The 18,533-nt window shown below is 34.9% G+C and overlaps 1 protein-coding gene across 1 annotated transcript in view; it reads right to left on the bottom strand.

Moving 5' to 3' along the window:
• The window catches only part of LOC149491052 (uncharacterized), a 35,075-nt gene extending 20,324 nt beyond the window's left edge, over positions 1-14,751 (bottom strand). The window contains exons 1-6 of the mRNA XM_089696118.1: positions 14,649-14,751; positions 8,263-8,380; positions 5,757-5,893; positions 3,925-4,026; positions 2,921-2,962; positions 2,430-2,449 (exon numbers count right to left, since the gene is read on the bottom strand). Coding sequence (XP_089552244.1) covers positions 2,430-2,449; positions 2,921-2,962; positions 3,925-4,026; positions 5,757-5,893; positions 8,263-8,380; positions 14,649-14,720 — 491 coding nt within the window. The 5' untranslated portion in view covers positions 14,721-14,751. The remainder of the gene's footprint in view (positions 1-2,429; positions 2,450-2,920; positions 2,963-3,924; positions 4,027-5,756; positions 5,894-8,262; positions 8,381-14,648) is intronic.
• Positions 14,752-18,533: the final 3,782 nt, after the last annotated feature.

Genomic DNA, 18,533 nt, shown 5'->3' with positions numbered 1-18,533 from the left:
GCAATTAAACAGACATTATCTGACGATAGTATGCAAACTGTAAAGGCACTATTAACCTTAAGATTATTTTCAACAGTCTTAATATCTTTACATTGAACGGACCCAAACGTCGATGAGATAGTTAAAATAATTTTAAAGCAATCAAGTTACGTACTCAAACTAAATCTAGACCCGTATTCCAATCATAACATTTATCTTAGGCCAGCTGTTTATTTGAACACGCTAATTATCTGCGACATTGTATTATGAACTGCCTAAATAAGGACCTAATAAATTCTCCAAGTAAAAATTCAAAACTAAATGCCTCGATTTACCTTTTATTCGATCAAAGTAAATCTGTAACATTTCATAAAACTTCATATCGTAAAACTATACTGTGAATTGTTCACAACTTTATTTTAAGAAATTACCTCAAATATCACCTTAAATAAAAAACCTACGAAAAGTTTTTTTAAACCTCTAATGCACTCGTTTTTAATCGAATAGCAATAAGGCTGTCTCTGTGTAGCAATTAATTGCTATTTGTCAAGTGTTATAGCCTAAATAAAAAGTAACGCAGGTAGTTTAAGAAATTAATGCGGGTAGTCAAGAAACTAACGTGGGTAGTTAAGAAACTAATTTAAAAGTAATTCGCATACTGTTTTTGTTCTGACACACGGACAAGCGAATGTTTATTGTTTACGTTCGATTGAAGAATCTGGATGCAGTGTACAAATAATTAATGTGCTTTCTTTCTTTAGTGGTAGCTCACAACTAACAAACATTAAAGCAAGTCGTTACTTAATTTATCTTGATGGCAGTTCAGTTAAAATAACGTGAATTACCTACTAAAGTAAACCCGTCCCTGAATAAGTGAAATAGGTACTGTTAATTTATCACTGCGTAACTAAGATGGGCTGAATGTAATGGAATAAGTTTTAACTACAAAACCGTAAAGCAATATCGCACGACCTAATAATAACAACACTGCGTAAATAAGTTTAGTTAAATGTAATGCAATAAGATACTATACACTGGTCTTGTAGGTTACAACTTTTAACAAAATCTGTAATCATTACATTCGGTACAGCCTGTAAATTAGCGCTGTTTTTGTGCAGCATGTTGCCGAGGCTGTGACCATTTTCCTCAATTATAATTTTAAAATAAATTTTGTAACTAATGTTTTTGGCAATAAATTTCTTTTTCTTTCAAAAAAAGTTAGTACATTTTGAAAACCTCCTTTCTTTATCTTACTGTACACTCAAAGTGGAATATTATCTACTGACCGGTTTTGTATGAGATTGAAGGATAGTTGCACGACACGTCGACACGTCGCTCTGGTTCCGGTGATCTCAGGCTCGACGTGTTGATGGTAGTGATGGTAGCGCGACGCCCGGCGTGGTATTGCAGTGCCTGGCGTGGATGTGCAACACCTGGCGTGGTGTCGCAGAGCCCAGCTTGGTGCCGCGGCGCTCAGTATGGATACATAATGTAATAAAATACAGGATGCGTAATGCACCACATGGCGCCACGCATGACGCTCGACGCTCGACGCATGATGCTCGACGCTCGACGCATGATGCTCGAAGCCGGACGCTCGACGCGATGGCACGGTGCATGACATGATGACACGGCGCTGCTCGCGATGATTCGAGCGGCAGTGACATCCGCGCAGCGCGAGGCGAAGTTGCCACCCTGCCCGCACATAACGAGCTCTCCCTTTTTCACCGACTGCTCAGTGACACGTATGCTCGTAGATCTGTAGGATGCTTCTTCCCGTTGAAACTGGATCGAAGTGCCACGTGGTTGCGGCGCTTTGACTTTTAATCAGGTTATCGTATATCGTATCGAGGTTATCGCCACGTGTTTTCTCATTTGCTCGATTTGATCCCAATTCTGATGTCGGAGCAAGATGTAGATTGTGAATCTATTTTCAAGCTGTGGGCGTTGCGTTGGGTAATCGAGCAAAGAAACACCTCAAACTCAATCATTTCTTTATTTACCACCGGTTCGGAAAGCAGTATCTACAGAGAAGAACCGGCAAGAAACTCCATAGTTGCTCTTTTTAATCATGTCAGTTTTAATACAATTACTTTAAATACAATCACTTAATAACCGTTACGTTACACATTTAAATTAAACACTAGCAAAGAAAAGGTTAACAGTTCCTAGTAGTGGAAGGTCCGAACTCTTCGATGTTCGAATGTGAAGTGCCGTCCCGAGGGCGAGCCTTCACCGGCTCGACCCGGTACAAGCATGAAGTAAGCCGCCAACTTCACTGTGCTGCCACCTCCCGGAACTCGTGCTTCGAGTCGTTTTGCATCCGCGCTATTGACCGTCTCCGACATATATATATATATATATATATATATATATATATATATATATATATTAGATAGATTATTATTAATACATATAAATCTTAATATAACAACGGTTTATCAACTTACCTGGGTCCATATGCTTCTTCCTGTAGGAAACAAAATGATAAAATTAATATTAGTAGTAGAAATTACTAGAAAATAATTTACAAAAGAAACTATTGAAGTGCCTAGTGACAGGCAAAATCGTTCAATAGCAATGGATAGACAACATAATCCGTAAAAACTTCGCGTTGCTAAGCTACTTGAATAAGTGGGTGTTCATTAATTAATTCTTCATGGCCCAGTGTTCGATTCGTTATTTATCAAAGAGGCACGAGAAAATTATATCCGAATTATATTGCGTATAATATAGAATCAGTAATAGAATATTGGAACTCCAAAGTTTTACAAAAAAAAATATATATATTTTTGACAAACTAAATTACATAAGCAAGTAATTCTATAACTTATGTGTTATAAATGGTACATAAGCTACATCACTTTAAAGTATCATCTAAATCTGTTCAGTGATTTTTGCGTGTAACAAATGAAAAAGTATTAAAAAATAGGTAACTCACCTCATCTGATTCTTCGCTGTCACTTTCGCTATCAGGAGTATCCTAGGAAATATTTTATATAATTAAGTAATGTCGTTTCAATTAACAATCAATCAACACATCTACACTTACATTATAAAGAGGAAAGATTTTTATGTTTGTTTGTTTGTATTGAATAGGCTTCAATAGAGCTGGATCGATTTTAATGATTTTTTCGTTAATAGAAAGCTACATCATTAGGACAGTACGTACTTACGTAGGAGTGACAATGGCTATATTTTATTTCGTTTTAACCCTGGGTGAGCAGGGACGAGCGGCTAGTACATAGTTAATAATTACAATTAAACGAAACAGTGAAGAAAACATCGTGATACATGCTGAAGAATCGACGTGTGACATCTGCCAACCTGCGCCTGCGCCTTGGCGCCCGTGTTCCAGCAATGGAAACATAATATGCCATATGTGAGTCAAGGGCCAAACTTCAATAAAATATACCAGTATCTTATAGGTACTATAATAATATATCCCCTAGCCTCGTAACGCCCAGATTAAAAGGCATGCAGCTCGATAGTTGTACGGGCCCAAGATGTTATCCAACTTCATGACATAAACGCCCACGGTACCTTTTTAAAGGTATCTGACAGTAACTGATTTGAAAACGCCGTAACATTTTAAATTACGCGCCAAATCTAATTACTGTTTTTTATCCGGCTACTGGAAAGTATGTAGTTCAATCCATGATTATTGATACAATCTTAGGTTTTTAACTGAGAGTATCTTACTCTGCTTGTTGATAAATATGTATATATTATAATTACATTTCGATTTACGCGAAAATAAAAACCCAGGTGAACGTGCAAGCAATACATTGAGAATCGAAAAAGTTCAACGATATGTGACACCTGCCCGCACTTGGCCAGCGTGGTGGATTATGGCCTGTACCCTCATAGGAGGTCCGTGTCCCAGCAGCAGGAACATAAATAATGATATGATGATGAGGATGATTGATTAATATAGAAACTTACCGGATCTGGCACTTTGCAAGCTTTGATGGAAGTGCGTATAGTCCTGAGCAGCGTCTTGAGTTCCGACAGTCTCGAGATTATGCGCGAGTGATTTGGTGAGAACTGTTAACAAAATCATTCGATAAATACACCCATTTATCAATTGTAATATAATACAGGGTGGCCCATAAGTCCCTTGAAATGTAAAAAAAATAAAAAAAAACTAATGACATTATGAAAAAGGTTTTTATTTTGTTATAATCCTTATAAAACGGGAATTATTTTTTGAAAATTACATCATCTAAATGTAATCCGTTACGATCGCGGCACTCCTGTAAGCGACGTTTAAAATTATCCATCTTTGCGCGGCAAGTAAGCTCTGTAATGTTTGCCATTTCTCTTTGGATATTTTCCTTCAGGGCGTCAATTGACCGCGGGTTGGTTTCGTACACTTTAGTCTTAAGATAACCCCATAAGAAAAAGTCCATTGGGGTCAGATCTGGACTACGTGGTGGCCAAGGAATATCTCCTCTTCGAGAGATCACTTTACTAGGGAAAAGTTGACGGACGACCGGCATAGCGACGTTAGAGGTATGTGCGGTTGCTCCATCTTGTTGAAATCAGGTCTGCATATTGAAGCCTGAAAAATTCTGCAATTCTTGTGTAAAAAAGTTCTCGGTCAATGCACTGGAACGCTTACGAGTAGACTGGGTGGGATTTTCACGAATTGAGTGTTTCACTACATCGATGTTTTCTTCCTTCTGTGATGACCTGAACGTTGTTTATCCAACGTCGAACCACTCTCTTCGAACTAAATAACCCATTTCTTAATCGTTTGAACACTTGGATTGTCTTTAAAGTTGCGTAAATAAGTTGCTTTATTCTCGAAATTTACGCCGCGCAATGGTAGCCGAAACATTGTTTCGATAAAACTCGTGCACACAAAACGCACGGTCCACACCGGTGAAATACTCCATGGCGACAAAATTCCCAGGAATAGTCGGTACTCCCCCCGCACCGCGTGCGCCACTCACGCGCGCCTTTTGTATTTTATTCGAAATTTACAATTCAAACGACTAATGGGCCACCCTGTATATCAATTACATAGCTATCCGCCCGTGGTATTTAAAAAAGAACTAATATAACAAAAATACCGCTAGAACCATTCTATCCATTATAAAAATGCAACAAAATTCACAGGGCAACCGTTTTTATTAGTCGCTAGCCAGATGCTAGAGATTTCTTTCTTCAGTCTTTCTAGTCAAATAATTGATCATGATAGATCTTGATAGATAATATTTTAACTAAATGGCTGCTACTGTACAGTATATAAACACAAAGAAATTCGTTTAAAGGCAATATCAATTAAAAAAAAAAGATATTTGGAATCCAGCAATTTTATAGTTATAGTGAACGCGTGACCGTAGCTTCGAGGGACCCTGGATTCTAATAAGTATACAACGAAGTCTGACTAAGTGACTATCTATACCTAAAGAAAATCGATCAGCGAAACAGATTTATAATTCATTCCCCACACGAGACACATCACTTTATTATTAGAAACGATTATTGTTATTATTAAAGTCACCTCCTCTTGAAATCTTGTTACACGAAATGATCTGTCGAAAGAGGCAAAAAAAACCCTTATTTTTTCATTAAATGATAGCTTAACATACAGTGTGGAGAACAATAGTCATAGTTATGTGAAATTAAAAATATGTAATATTGACATGATTTTAAAAAAGAGCAACTATAGAGTTTCTTGTCAGTTTTTCTCCATAGATACTGCTATCCAAATCGATTCAAAAGTGCTTCTAGAAGAAGTATCAGTTTGGATTAACAGAAACACTCACCAGATATTCTTGTTGCTGTATCGAGGAAGTCGTCTCACTCGGGTCGATGTTGGGCCCGGCGGGCGGGTTCGGTCGCTGCGAGCTGTGAAGACAACCTGGCGCTCTTTCCACCATGTGCACCACCTTCCCCTCCACCTCTATAGCGACAATAATTCACCGTTGAGTAGCTCGCGCTTGAATATTTTGGCGGATCGATAAGAATTGTCGCCGACGAACGTAGATATAAAGCTTTTTCCCATTTATGTGGACATTTTCCACTTTACTACTGCTCCAAGCGATGAAGGAATCGTGAGAGAACCGGCATGACTAAGAGGAGTTCCCTCTAAACTTTGTGGATTATGAATTAAATCCTCATAGGGTCAAGAACTTTATCCTTGCAGTGGGAATAAATATAGTCTAGCTACTATAGTAGGGCCATTTTAATAGGCAACATTTGACAGTTCAACAAAATTCAACAACGTAACCTAGTAACGACGACATAGAATAATATATTACATATTTCGTTTTGTTAGAACTGCACATTTGCTGAACTTTTTTCAATTACGATTACATATTTATAATAATAATGACCGATACAAGGAATTTTAGGATTTGATTTTACTGATAAACCATTTTAAACATAATAAACAATTTCTGATTTAAAGAACTGACGTCGCTACAATTTTGTGTCAATAAACTTCTTTTTAAATACCAGAGACGTTACTCTAAAAATCTAAATCTGACGTCTAGAATCGAATGCATTGATTACTTGTGAATAAAAATCATCTTAAATTAATATTTTTTTTTTTAATATGTAGATACTTGTCTTATTTTGCTCCTTAAATTTACGAAAGAAAGTATATTACTGGGACAGGGATTCGCCTGAAGAATTTTAAAATTGACATGTGTTTCATAGACTACAGGCCCGTATAGAAAAAAATATGGGTTATTTGAAGCACGAGGTGACCTATCAAGAACGATATAAGAGCATAAAATAATAAGATTCAGCACTATGCTGTCACTTGTAAGCTGTCGAACTGAGTGCAGGTGAGAATTCGAAAGTACAGGTAGACTCGGTAAATTTTGGTCATATATTTTTGTACGGCATTCTTAATCACCGATAGATCCATTAAAAATAATAAGAAAACGCCTTAGGAAAACGCACAGTGCCGTACAAAAATGGTGGTCCACAAAGTCGGAATTATTATTTATTTTCCGAGAATTACCGGGGTAAATTTGGTCATTTGATTATGTACGGCATCTGTGTCATACTATTTCAATACTGCTTTTTATCCATTATTCCGCAACGCCGTTCGGTTGTCGAAGATGAATAGCTATGTAACAAATAAAAGTCTGCCCAGTAGTTTATTTGTATAAGACGGACATCCAGCAGACATAAATTTCATTTCTTTTCTCTTCTTTTACTTTTCTGTTACTTTTATTAAAACTTGTATATATAGTAAGGACTTTAATTGTAGCTTTTATTTAATGTTGGCAAAGATGGATATGTTGACATAACTGTTGATTTAAGGGGAAGCTCCCTAAATTTCATGTGAATTTGCATTAATATTCTGAAACAGGCACACGTACAATCAAAATGGAACTTTAGTATATGATTTATTGGGTCTTTTTCTTTCGATGTACAAGACAGTTACGTAATTGTAACATTTTCGCTCGATTCATTTTTTATTCAAAAATTATGCCTTTTTTAAGGATTATTACATTTTTTTAAAGATTTACTTGGACTTTATGTCTAAAATAAATGTTAACAGTAAGAAAATAGAGTTTACTATCGAATGCCAAGATATTTTTTCTCTAGATCAATTATTACTTTAGTTATAAACGAAATAAGAATTGAGACTTACTTTTCGAGCTCGAACGCGATCAAAGAGCGCACGCGATATTCAACTTTATTACGGCTGTATTAGCGTCTAGTACCGTAACCGGTCTCTCAGTGCCAGAAATGAGAAAGGGAGCCTCCTCTTAATGCTAGTTTAAGCATATTGCACGCCTCATAAGCGAAGCGTTGAGGTGGGTACTACTGTCACTTCGCGCAAAACATCTGATTTTTCAAACTTAAAATGTCTTTATGTATCATACATTGCACTTGTAAGATAATACATACACACACATATTAAGAAAAAACACTATTTTTAACATTCATGATATTTTTGATGTCATTTTTGTTATTTAAACTAGTTAAAAAACAGTTTAAAAAAGTTATGTCTAGGACGTCCGTGTGTCTGTATGTGCGGAGGATTTTCTTGTTAACACGATAGTGACCGAAATACTTTACTAATCGAGTCTTTTTTTTTCTCTTACGCTTGAGTATGCTCAGGAATAGAACCCTTTCATTTTTCAGGGTCTGATTCGATGTGGTTTAATTGTTATTAAATAAACAAAAATAATAATTAATAAATAATTATTAAAAAAAATTATGAGGCGTGCACTTTTGGATTTTTTTTTTATAATACTATAAAACTTATTGTGATCTGAAAACTTAACATCACGTAACAATAATACTTACTGTAATCGGCGACTCTTTTTTCATCTTGTAAAACTCTGCCGCAGAATATCAACCGTTGCATGTCCACTTCTACACCCATAAGCTCCCGGATTTTTTCTTTGAGTTCCAGTACTGTGCTCTACAATATAGAGATTTGTAAGTTTCTCTTTTAGTAAAACTTTTAATTGTATAGTCATGATAACATTGCAGCACTAAGCAACTTTGGTAGTTTGAGTAATTGGAATCTTTAATATTAAATATTAAAGATTCCAATTACAGGTGCTTTGGTATCAAAATTGGCCAAATCCAAAAAACGATTTTTTTCAAACTGACTATGCAGCAAATCTTTTAAGAATGAATATTTTCATTCTTTATTTAGCAAAATTGGCTAAATCCAAGCTTTTGAGCTGATCGCTAATATGTTCTTCTTAACATCACAATCAGAAAATTGACTAAACTTGAACGGAGGATGCAAAGGAACAGCGTCAGAGGTAATTCTATTTAAAGTACGCTGTTTAACTTTAGCGTCGAAATTATTAACATGAGAAGAGAAATGCGTATTGGGACTATCCAAGTTTACGCATGAAGGTAAGGAATTATTTGAGGATTTGCCAATACCAAGGGATCTAAGGAATTTCCAAACTTTAGCAGAGTCGCCGTCCTCGACCGATTTGTGAATATGGCGTCTTTGTGCATCTCTACATAGTGTATTGCAACGATTTCGAATTTTTTTGAACTTTTCCCGAAGTATCTCACTATTGTCAGATCTGAGCTTGTATTTAGCCTTGGCCTTTGCTGCTAACAGTACTTTAATTTCCTCGGTCAACCAAGGAGCGGGCAGGTGTTTAAGTTTAATAGGTCGCAACGGAGCGTGTCTATCAAAAAGGCCTATGACTAGGTTATTGAAGAGTTCGACTTTCTCATTAACATCTTGAGCCCCATATATCACAGACCAATCGATCTCGGATGCATCTGCAATAAGACGATCTAGATCAATACCACTAAAATTGCGCTGTAGGATTATTTTAGGTTTAGGCTTAGGAGGGCGGATTTTATAGGAAACAAATAAGAGGTCATGATAGGAGAATCCCTCAGCTGGACACTGTCCAAACCTAGAGATCTTATCGGGAGAGGAAACAAGTATTAGGTCAAGAAGCGAAGGGGCACAATTTGGAAAAAAATGCGTGGGATTGAGAGGGAGTATGTGTAAGTTAAAGGAGTTGACAATGGAACATAGCTTATGCGCACGTGCGTCGGATTTAAGGAGGCAGGTATTAAAGTCACCCATTAAGATGGTGTGATCATAAAGGGGAGTGAATCGGTCAAGGATAATGTCAAATTTATCAAAATAATCAAAGGAAAGATGAGGACTATAAAAAACACCGAGAAGTATTTTTGTGTGGGAGAGGGTTACCTCAAGGAGCAGATGTTCAGCTGCATCGTCTTGCGGAGGTTGAGGAGAGGAGTTTAGGATAGAGTAAGGAATGTGTGAGCGAAGATAGATTGCAACGCCACCGCCAGTTTTACCTTCACGGTCGTTGCGGATGAGGTGGAATCCAGGTAAGGAGTAGGAGCTGGAAGGGATGCAAGGTTTAAGCCACGATTCAGAAATGAGTATGGCATGGATGTGAGGAGTTTCAAAGGATGCTAACAGATCTGAGTAGTGTGCCGGAATACTCTGCGCATTAATATGCACAACATTGAAATTATTTGGGAAAGGAGTAAAATAGGAAGTAAGAGTATCACATAGAGGAGAAAAGGATGTACTGTGAAAACTGCTATCACCGTCTTTATCGTCGGATGCAAAAGAATAAAAAGTTCCATCACTATCAATTTCAACACTTGACATGGCAGAATGTGCAATATTTTATGTATGCAATATAATATTATAGATAAGTAGTAGATAAATAAATAAATAATAATAAAATATATAATATATTAAAAGATGAGTATAATATACAGGGTGTCCCAAAAAGTATGGATGAACTGAAGCCAGGAGGTAGAGGACCTAGAGGGCTATCCGAATCACCCCCATGTATGTTATGCGATTTTTCGTAGTTTCGGAGTTATGACTCTTTTTTCAATTTTTCACTTATCGCCGAGTACGATGAGATTTTGACTCATGGTGACGTCAATTATTGCGGTAGATGCTTGATTTTTTTTGTGTGCTAAGCTGAAAGCTAGACCAATTCAGTATGGTAACATTTACTGTCGTAAGATCTTTGAATGGAATAAAAAAAAGAATTAAATGCCAAGAAAGATAAAATCACCCAGTAAGTTCACAACTTCAAGGGCCCGTAAAAAAATAAAATCACATAAAAAAAGTTTTCCGTTTGGCTTTTAAAAACTTTCTCTATCCATCAGGTAGCTACCCTAAAAATTTTATTTTATTATTCAGAAGGTTCAATCGAAAAATTGAAATCTAAATGTGATAAGTGCAAAAATTTAATTAACATGATGATTAATAAAAACAAATTAAAACCAATAACAAGGTGTTTAATTACCAGAAATTTTTAAAATAACCCCGCTGTTGGTCAATGCAAGTGCGACATCACCGTAAAAAGTGGTATTTTAAATGTCTGAATGCCCTTTTATCATTTTTAATGGTTTCTTTTGCTACTATGAATTTCGGGGTTATTTCGTCCAAATTGTGGCTTTCTCTCGTTTTTGTAGTATTCCCTCGGAAAAAAATCAATGGGATTTATGGGATTTATGTCTGGGGACCGTGTAGGCCAGGCTTTAAGGCAGGCGTCACCGACGCATGCGCAGGCTGCAACGACCAATCCATCTTTCAGGGTATCTTTGCTCTTTAGCCTGGCCTACACGGTCGCCAGACATAAATCCCATTGATTTTTTTCCGAGGGAATACTACAAAAACGAGAGAAAGACACAATTTGGACGAAATAACCCCGAAATTCATAGTAGCAAAAGAAACCATTAAAAATGATAAAAGGGCATTCAGACATTTTAAATACCACTTTTTACGGTGATATCGCACTTGCATTGACCAACAGCGGGGTTATTTTAAACAATTCTGGTAATTAAACACCTTGTTATTGGTTTTAATTTGTTTTTATTAATCATCATGTTAATTAAATTTTTACACTTACCACATTTAGATTTCAATTTTTCGATTGAAGCCTTCTGAATAATAAAATTAAATTTTTAGGGTAGCTACCTGATGGATAGAGCAAGTTTTTAAAAGCCAAACAGAAAACTTTTTTTATGTGATTTTATTTTTTACGGGCCCTTGAAGTTGTGAACTTACTGGGTGATTTTATCTTTCTTGGCATTTAATTCTTTTTTTTTATTCCATTCAAAGATCTTACGACAGTAAATGTTACCATACTGAATTGGCCTATCTTTCAGCTTAGCACACAAAAAAAATCAAGCATCTACCGCAATAATTGACGTCACCATGAGTCAAAATCTCATCGTACTCGGCGATAAGTGAAAAATTGAAAAAAGAGTCATAACTCCGAAACTACGAAAAATCGCATAACATACATGGGGGTGATTCGGATAGCCCTCTAGGTCCTCTACCTCCTGGCTTCAGTTCATCCATACTTTTTGGGACACCCTGTATAAGATAAACTAATTAAAAATAGAATTCAGTTTCTTAAATTGCTAATCCCTTGTACCACTAGCCTATCTAGAAGACGGCAGCAATAATCCACTTACAACATAAAAAAAATAAAGACTTTAGCTAAACTAAGACAAAAGAAAACAAATAAAAAATAATATCGTTATAAAAATAATTAATCAATCATAAAAGCAAGTAACACAAACCAAAAGACTTGTAGTCGGAACAGCAATAGATAACTGTCAAGTCTGACTGTCTGAGTTGACATTTAACATTATCGAATGTAAACAAGTTAGAATTATTAAAATGATACAAACAGTGGGTACCTTAAAAACTAATTCTATAATGCTAATCATAAAAGTGAAGTACTCATATAAAAAGAATAGTTACATTATAATTTATAACTTAGACCTTTAGGCGAAACGTGTATGTAAATAATAAAAATCAAAGAACGGTAATTTAAATTGGATTAGATGTTAAGTTGGGAACAAATATTAATAGTATATGCAGATAGGTAAAGTTCATCTAAAATATAAGAGACAATTACTATGGGTATCATTTAAGCTATCACCAATTTAATTAGTTTTGTGTTTCTTAAATAATAGGGTTTGTCCTCAAAATAGTAGATCTGTCACCAAAATGTAGTCACCAAACAATGCAAAATCAGTTCCACAATAAATCACCTAAAATCCTGAAATATAAGGTCTAGTACCAAATAAATGTTTTTGTATGTATTATAATAGGTGTGTCCTAATAATTATTTAAGCAAACTAATTTAAAGAGATCACCAATAAATCATATATTATGTTACTAGAAAATTGCATTAAGTTCAAATAAAAAATTAGGGTTGTATCATCGTTTCAACCAAAAGATTCTGCTACTTAACTAGACTCCCAAGGTTCTAAATTGCCACTGGTAGTATAAATTATATTTAAAAAAAATTTTTAGCAGAGTAGTAAATAAAACAATTATTAAAGTCAAAATAATCAATATTTATTCTTTAAAATAATTACCACTGAACAATCAGCGCTGGTTTAAAATAGCTGGCTTATGGCTAGCAGAATAGTAGATAAAACACTTAATTAAACTTAAAATAATCAATATTTATTCTTAAAAATAATAACCACTGAATAGTCAGCTCTGGTTTAACAGCTGGCTTATGGCTAGCATAATTGTAGATAAAACACTTAATTAAAGTTAAAATAATCAATTTTTAAAGCGCGCCAATTTGTCTCCGCCCCTTTGATCATTTTTTCATTAAAATTATAAATTGATGTATTAAATTGGTAACGAATACTATTAATTTAATATCTGAACGAAATAAAATGTTACTACTGTATTGGTGACAAAATATCAAATAAAAAGGAGTCGCAGTCAGGGATCGATAATCGATTTATTTGGTGACAGATCTACCATTCTGAGCACAGAGCTATTATTTAAGTAACAAAACTGTTATTAAAAGAACGAAGTTTATATTCATGTAATGCAATATAATTTTATTGGTTATCGATCTCTTATTTGACACATATATTAACATTAATTTGATAATTCATACCTGGGAACAATTTTTGTTTATCTGAGAACGAAAATATTTCGTGGTGATAGATCTATTTATTAGGTGATACAACTTGATGACAAATATAAATTTTGGTGATAGAAAATATAGTTCCCAATTACTATTACTTAGTCTTGGGATTCCTACGAGATTGTTGAGCTGCAGAAAGTGGCTTCTTTGACTCCAATTGGCGTTGCGGTTCAGCCCCAGAGGAAGAAGCAACCACCGCAGACAACTCATCCAGATTGGCCTGAGTAGCTATTCGACGACGCGTGCCATCAGGAGCCACTGCCATAATGTTTCCATTAGCCGTCCAACATTTTGTAACACCAAATTTTTCACGAGCAGCCATAAATAAGGAATGTCTTCTTTTTGTTAAAAATTCCGATAAAGTGTAATCAGAGCCTTTAAATCCTGTTTTACCATACCAAATCTTGTCCCTCAAAGAAATATTATGCAGCTTAATAAGAATAGGCCGTGGCTTATCCTTAGTGGCTCGACCAAGGCGATGACAGAGAGATATGGCATTAGGATCAATCTCTGGTAAATCCAAGTTGTTACTTATGACCTTAACTACAGTGGATACTGCATCTTCCTTGGTTTGTTCCGGGACACCATGAATTAGTAACATCTTCCTCCGCCTCTGCATTTCTTGCTTTTCATAAAGATTTGACAGGACTTCAACTTGTGTAGTTAAGCATTTGAGAGATGTAATAACAAATGTACGAAAAACGTCAAATTCTGCTGATAATTTTGCCGAAGGGCTTGAAGACGCAGTAGCTGGGGACTTAATACCTTCAAGTTGCTGTTGGAATTCTTCCAACCGTGCATTAAAAGCAACTGTCATATCAACCATGGATTGCTTCACTGTGTCCATCATAGTGACTTGTGCCATAATATGAATATAAGTGGAAAGTGGAAGTGTTTAATATGTATAAGGAAAGACAGCCAGTGACGCCAGGTACAAAGTTTTATATCATACCGCTAATATAGACTTAATTTGTAAATAAAATAAAATAAAACTTCAGGGAGCTCTTAAAACACGTGTTTTCACACCTACCCTCGAGCAGGAAAAAAGACATTTTATATAAAATTTTAATTTGTATAATTTATACCAAAAAATAATAATTACTTTAAAAATACATATTATAACGACATATTATAAGACATTTTTAGAAATATATGTAATCACATTTTTTCAAAAAAAAATTGACAATCTAATTTGGTTATTCCTATCATAACCTATAAATAAAAACTATAAATACTTACATGTTTGTGTACTTCCATTGGTTGGTCCCCGGATTCCAGGGTTTTGATGGTAAAGTGCACCATATCCGCCATACTACTTGTGCCAGCGACTTGCGCGTCCGGCGGTTATCCTTTATATAAAACACCGCACGGACCGATCGGTCCGCGCTATGACGTAATACGCCGTTCTGTCAAACACCTTGCGACCCGATGGGGCCGCGCTTCCTCATTCGACTTTAACCCGAAATAACATAAATTTAGAGTCTACTTTTGTTTGAACAAGTTTAGTCATAGACAAACATTGATAAATATACCATCCGAAAGAATTCAGTGAACTATAGGCCTTCATGATATTTTAGCGTGTTAATATATTGTGTACTGGCGGTCCGCCCCGGCTTCGCCCGTGGTACATATTTCGCAATAAAAGTTAGCCTATGTTCTTTCTCAGGGTCTAAAGATTATCTGTGCCAAATTTCATCAAAATCGGTCCAGTAGTTTATGCGTGAAAACCATACATGCATACAAACATTTCCTCTTTATAATATTAGTATAGAAGTATAGATCACGTGCTGTTGACTTGAATACATTGTGCGTTTAGCTACTATTATGTATTCTGTAACATTGTTTAAAAACCACAAAATAACAATTATAAATTTTAACCTAAAATTTTTGTGTTGCCAACTTTTCTACAAATTGTTACCCACTATTATGGGAAATAATAATATATATTCTGCAGGGTGTATTTAATTAAATATAGAATCTGAAATATTCAATGCCTTGTTCCAGTTTTCCTGAACCGGATAATTTACGACAAATTTGGATTGTAGCTACAGGATGAACAGATTGGAAACCAAAACCGAAGGTTAGAAAGTATTAGGTACAATCACCACCACCGCGACGCTGCCCCGCCGAAGACAATGGACACTCTTGGTTCCAATATTGAACCGGAGGGACGTAGTTAATTAAGTTAGAGATAATTTAAATGTAATTTTTTTATTACAATAAATTATTATTTAGTAAATTTCGTTTTTTTTTTGCGCCTTCGCGGGTGGGTCTATATAATTAACGTGTGTATCTGTTAATACTTACGAAAATAAACATTCTTTTATTTTTTTTATTTTATTTTATAAAAAATAATAAACAATCGAGTTTTTATCTACATTATCATTACATATACATTTTCATTATGGGATTTTGATAATGATATATATATACATATTATCTATACTTCTATACTAATATTATAAAGAGGAAAAGTTTGTAAGTATGTATGTATGTATGTATGTATGGTTTTCACGCAAAAACTACTGGACCGATTTAAAAAATTCTTTCTCCATTAGAAAGCTGCATCTTTACTGAGCAACATAGGCTATATTGCATTTTCAAAAAAATTTGAGATCCTTACCAAAAATGCAATAATGTAACCCAAGGTGTAAAAAAATCCTCAATAAAACTTCTGTCATCGCGTGCGCTGCGGAATCTATTGAAGATAGAACAAAAAAATGTTCTACGGTATTATAGAATGGATCAATATCTACAAGAAAGTTCGCGATACCATATGTCCATCTTCAGTAGTTATGTTACTACAACAACTTTTTTACGTTTTCAAAGTAAATAAAAGTGCCGACAGTAATCAAACCATGTTATCCATACACATGTATTAATCCTTATCCCATTAAATGATGTTTTATTAAAGACTGTTTCAATACCAGCAAAATACTTTTTAAATGAAAAGAATTGGATATTCCATTCAAAAGATATAACGAATTTTTAAAAGTGTCAATCTACAGAAAATAGTAGGTATACTGTTCGAGCAGGCCGTAGTGCGGGGGTCACGGAGGAATTCTACCAATATGCGTCTTGACGGAACACAGTGGGGATTTGGTCGGTAGGAATCCGACATAACCCACGGCCCCACGGGACGGGGTAAAGGTGATTTTCATGTGATTAAAAATTTAACCTATAGTCCGACCTATAGTAGACTTTTCACTGTAACGATATCGCTATCTATGCGGGTGAAACCGCAGGGCATTGTATAATATATAGGTTTGTGTATATACATAATAATATGTATTACCCATCTAAAAGTAATATGTTTAAATTATATACTAGCTGCGCTCCGCGGTTTCACCCACGTGGCTCCACTCCTGTTGGTCTAAGTGTTATGGTACAATATAGCCTACTATAGCCTTCCTCTGACTGAAAGAATTTTTCAAATCGGAATCAAAGTAGTTCCTGCGAATATCGCTTCCCTCCTCACCTTCGCCCCGTCCCGCACTACGCCTCCTCATTTTATTAAACAGTATACCTACTATTTTCTGTAAATTGACACTTTTAAAAATTCTTTATATCTTTTGAATGGAATATCGCGGACTTTCTTGTAGATATTGGTCCATTCTATAATACCGTAGAACATTTATTTGTTCTATTTTCAATAGATTCCGCAGCGCACGCGATGACAGAATTTTTATTAAGGACTAGCTGCTCCGCGCGGTTTCACCCCCGTGGCTCCACCCCTGTTGGTTGTAGCGCGATGATATATAGCCTATAACCTTCCTCAATAAATGGGCTATCTAACACCGAAAGAATTTTTGAAATCGGACCAGTAGTTCCCGAGATTAGCGCGTTCAAACAAACAAACATACAAACAAACTCTTCAGCTTTATAATATTAGTATAGATGCATTTTTTGATAAGGATCTCTAATTTTTTTGAAAATGCAATATAGCCTATGTTGCTCAGTGAAGATGCAGCTCTCTAATGGTGAAAGAATTTTTGAAATCGGTCCAGTAGTTTATGCGTGAAAACCATACATACATACATACATAATAGGCATGACGAAAGATTTTCAAAACCTCTTCCATAATGTGTGTATACGTTTATTAAACAAGAAAAACCCTATATTTCGCTAATATACTTAAATTTAACGAAGATAAAAGCTATTTTTCAAAAAATATTTATTAACTGTGCCAAAACAGCTCACAGGTGTCATGGCGTAGGCGTGACGTCACTATTACGTAAATACGTAATTATCTGTATGCATAGCGAAGCAAAATTAAACAAATATTTAATTGTTAAGTGTTATAAAATCTAATTTCAAAGTTTTTATGTGGTGTGCAGTATTGCAATGTGAATCTATATAAAAATAATACCCAAAAATAGTGTTATAGAGAAAATAATATGAAATGATTGTATAAATTGGACGGAGAGAAACCCGAACCACATATTCGTGAATTCGCAATTATATTTCTGTTCTGGGTCGATAAAACATACGTTAAAAAATAAAAAATAAATAAAAATGCGTATTCTCAACATATTCATAACAACAAAATACACCTGACGGGAAGCTGTTTACATAGACGTGACGTCACGCGTGTTTCAGTCACAATGGCCGACTGCAGAATTTCAATGTTTTATTTTATTGATAATCTCATTAATCTTAATATTTTTACTATTTCTAAGTGACTATTTTTAATTTATTTATTATAAATTTTCCCTTTAAAACACTAATTCGATCATTTATGGATATAGGTAAACCAGAATCTGATGGCAATCAGGGAAATCAAAATTTTGAGTGTGCAACCCTAGGGAAAATGGACTGAACGATCTTGATACTGCTTAGTTTTTATTTTGTCCTCAATATCATTAGTCACATTACGTAAGTGAACAATACTGTACATAATAATGAGATATCCACTTAATATTATGTAGGTACATACTTACATGTATAATGTACATATTACTTTTATATAGGTAACTAATACATATTATTATTTACACATACCTATATTTGTATATTCATTATCATTATGCCATGTAAAAATATGGATGTAATGATAATGCAGATCAAAACTAGATTGCTTATATTTTTTTTTATAAAATAAAAAAAAAAGTAAAAAACTATGTT

Source organism: Colias philodice, chromosome 1, assembly GCF_061535455.1.
Source record: "Colias philodice isolate Cphi_HAF_F1 chromosome 1, ilColPhil1 Martin Lab GWU primary, whole genome shotgun sequence".
In the NCBI taxonomy this organism is placed as follows: Eukaryota; Metazoa; Arthropoda; class Insecta; order Lepidoptera; family Pieridae; genus Colias; species Colias philodice.
Note: the sequence above shows the minus strand (reverse complement) of the source record. Positions and strands in the feature narration are given on the sequence as shown.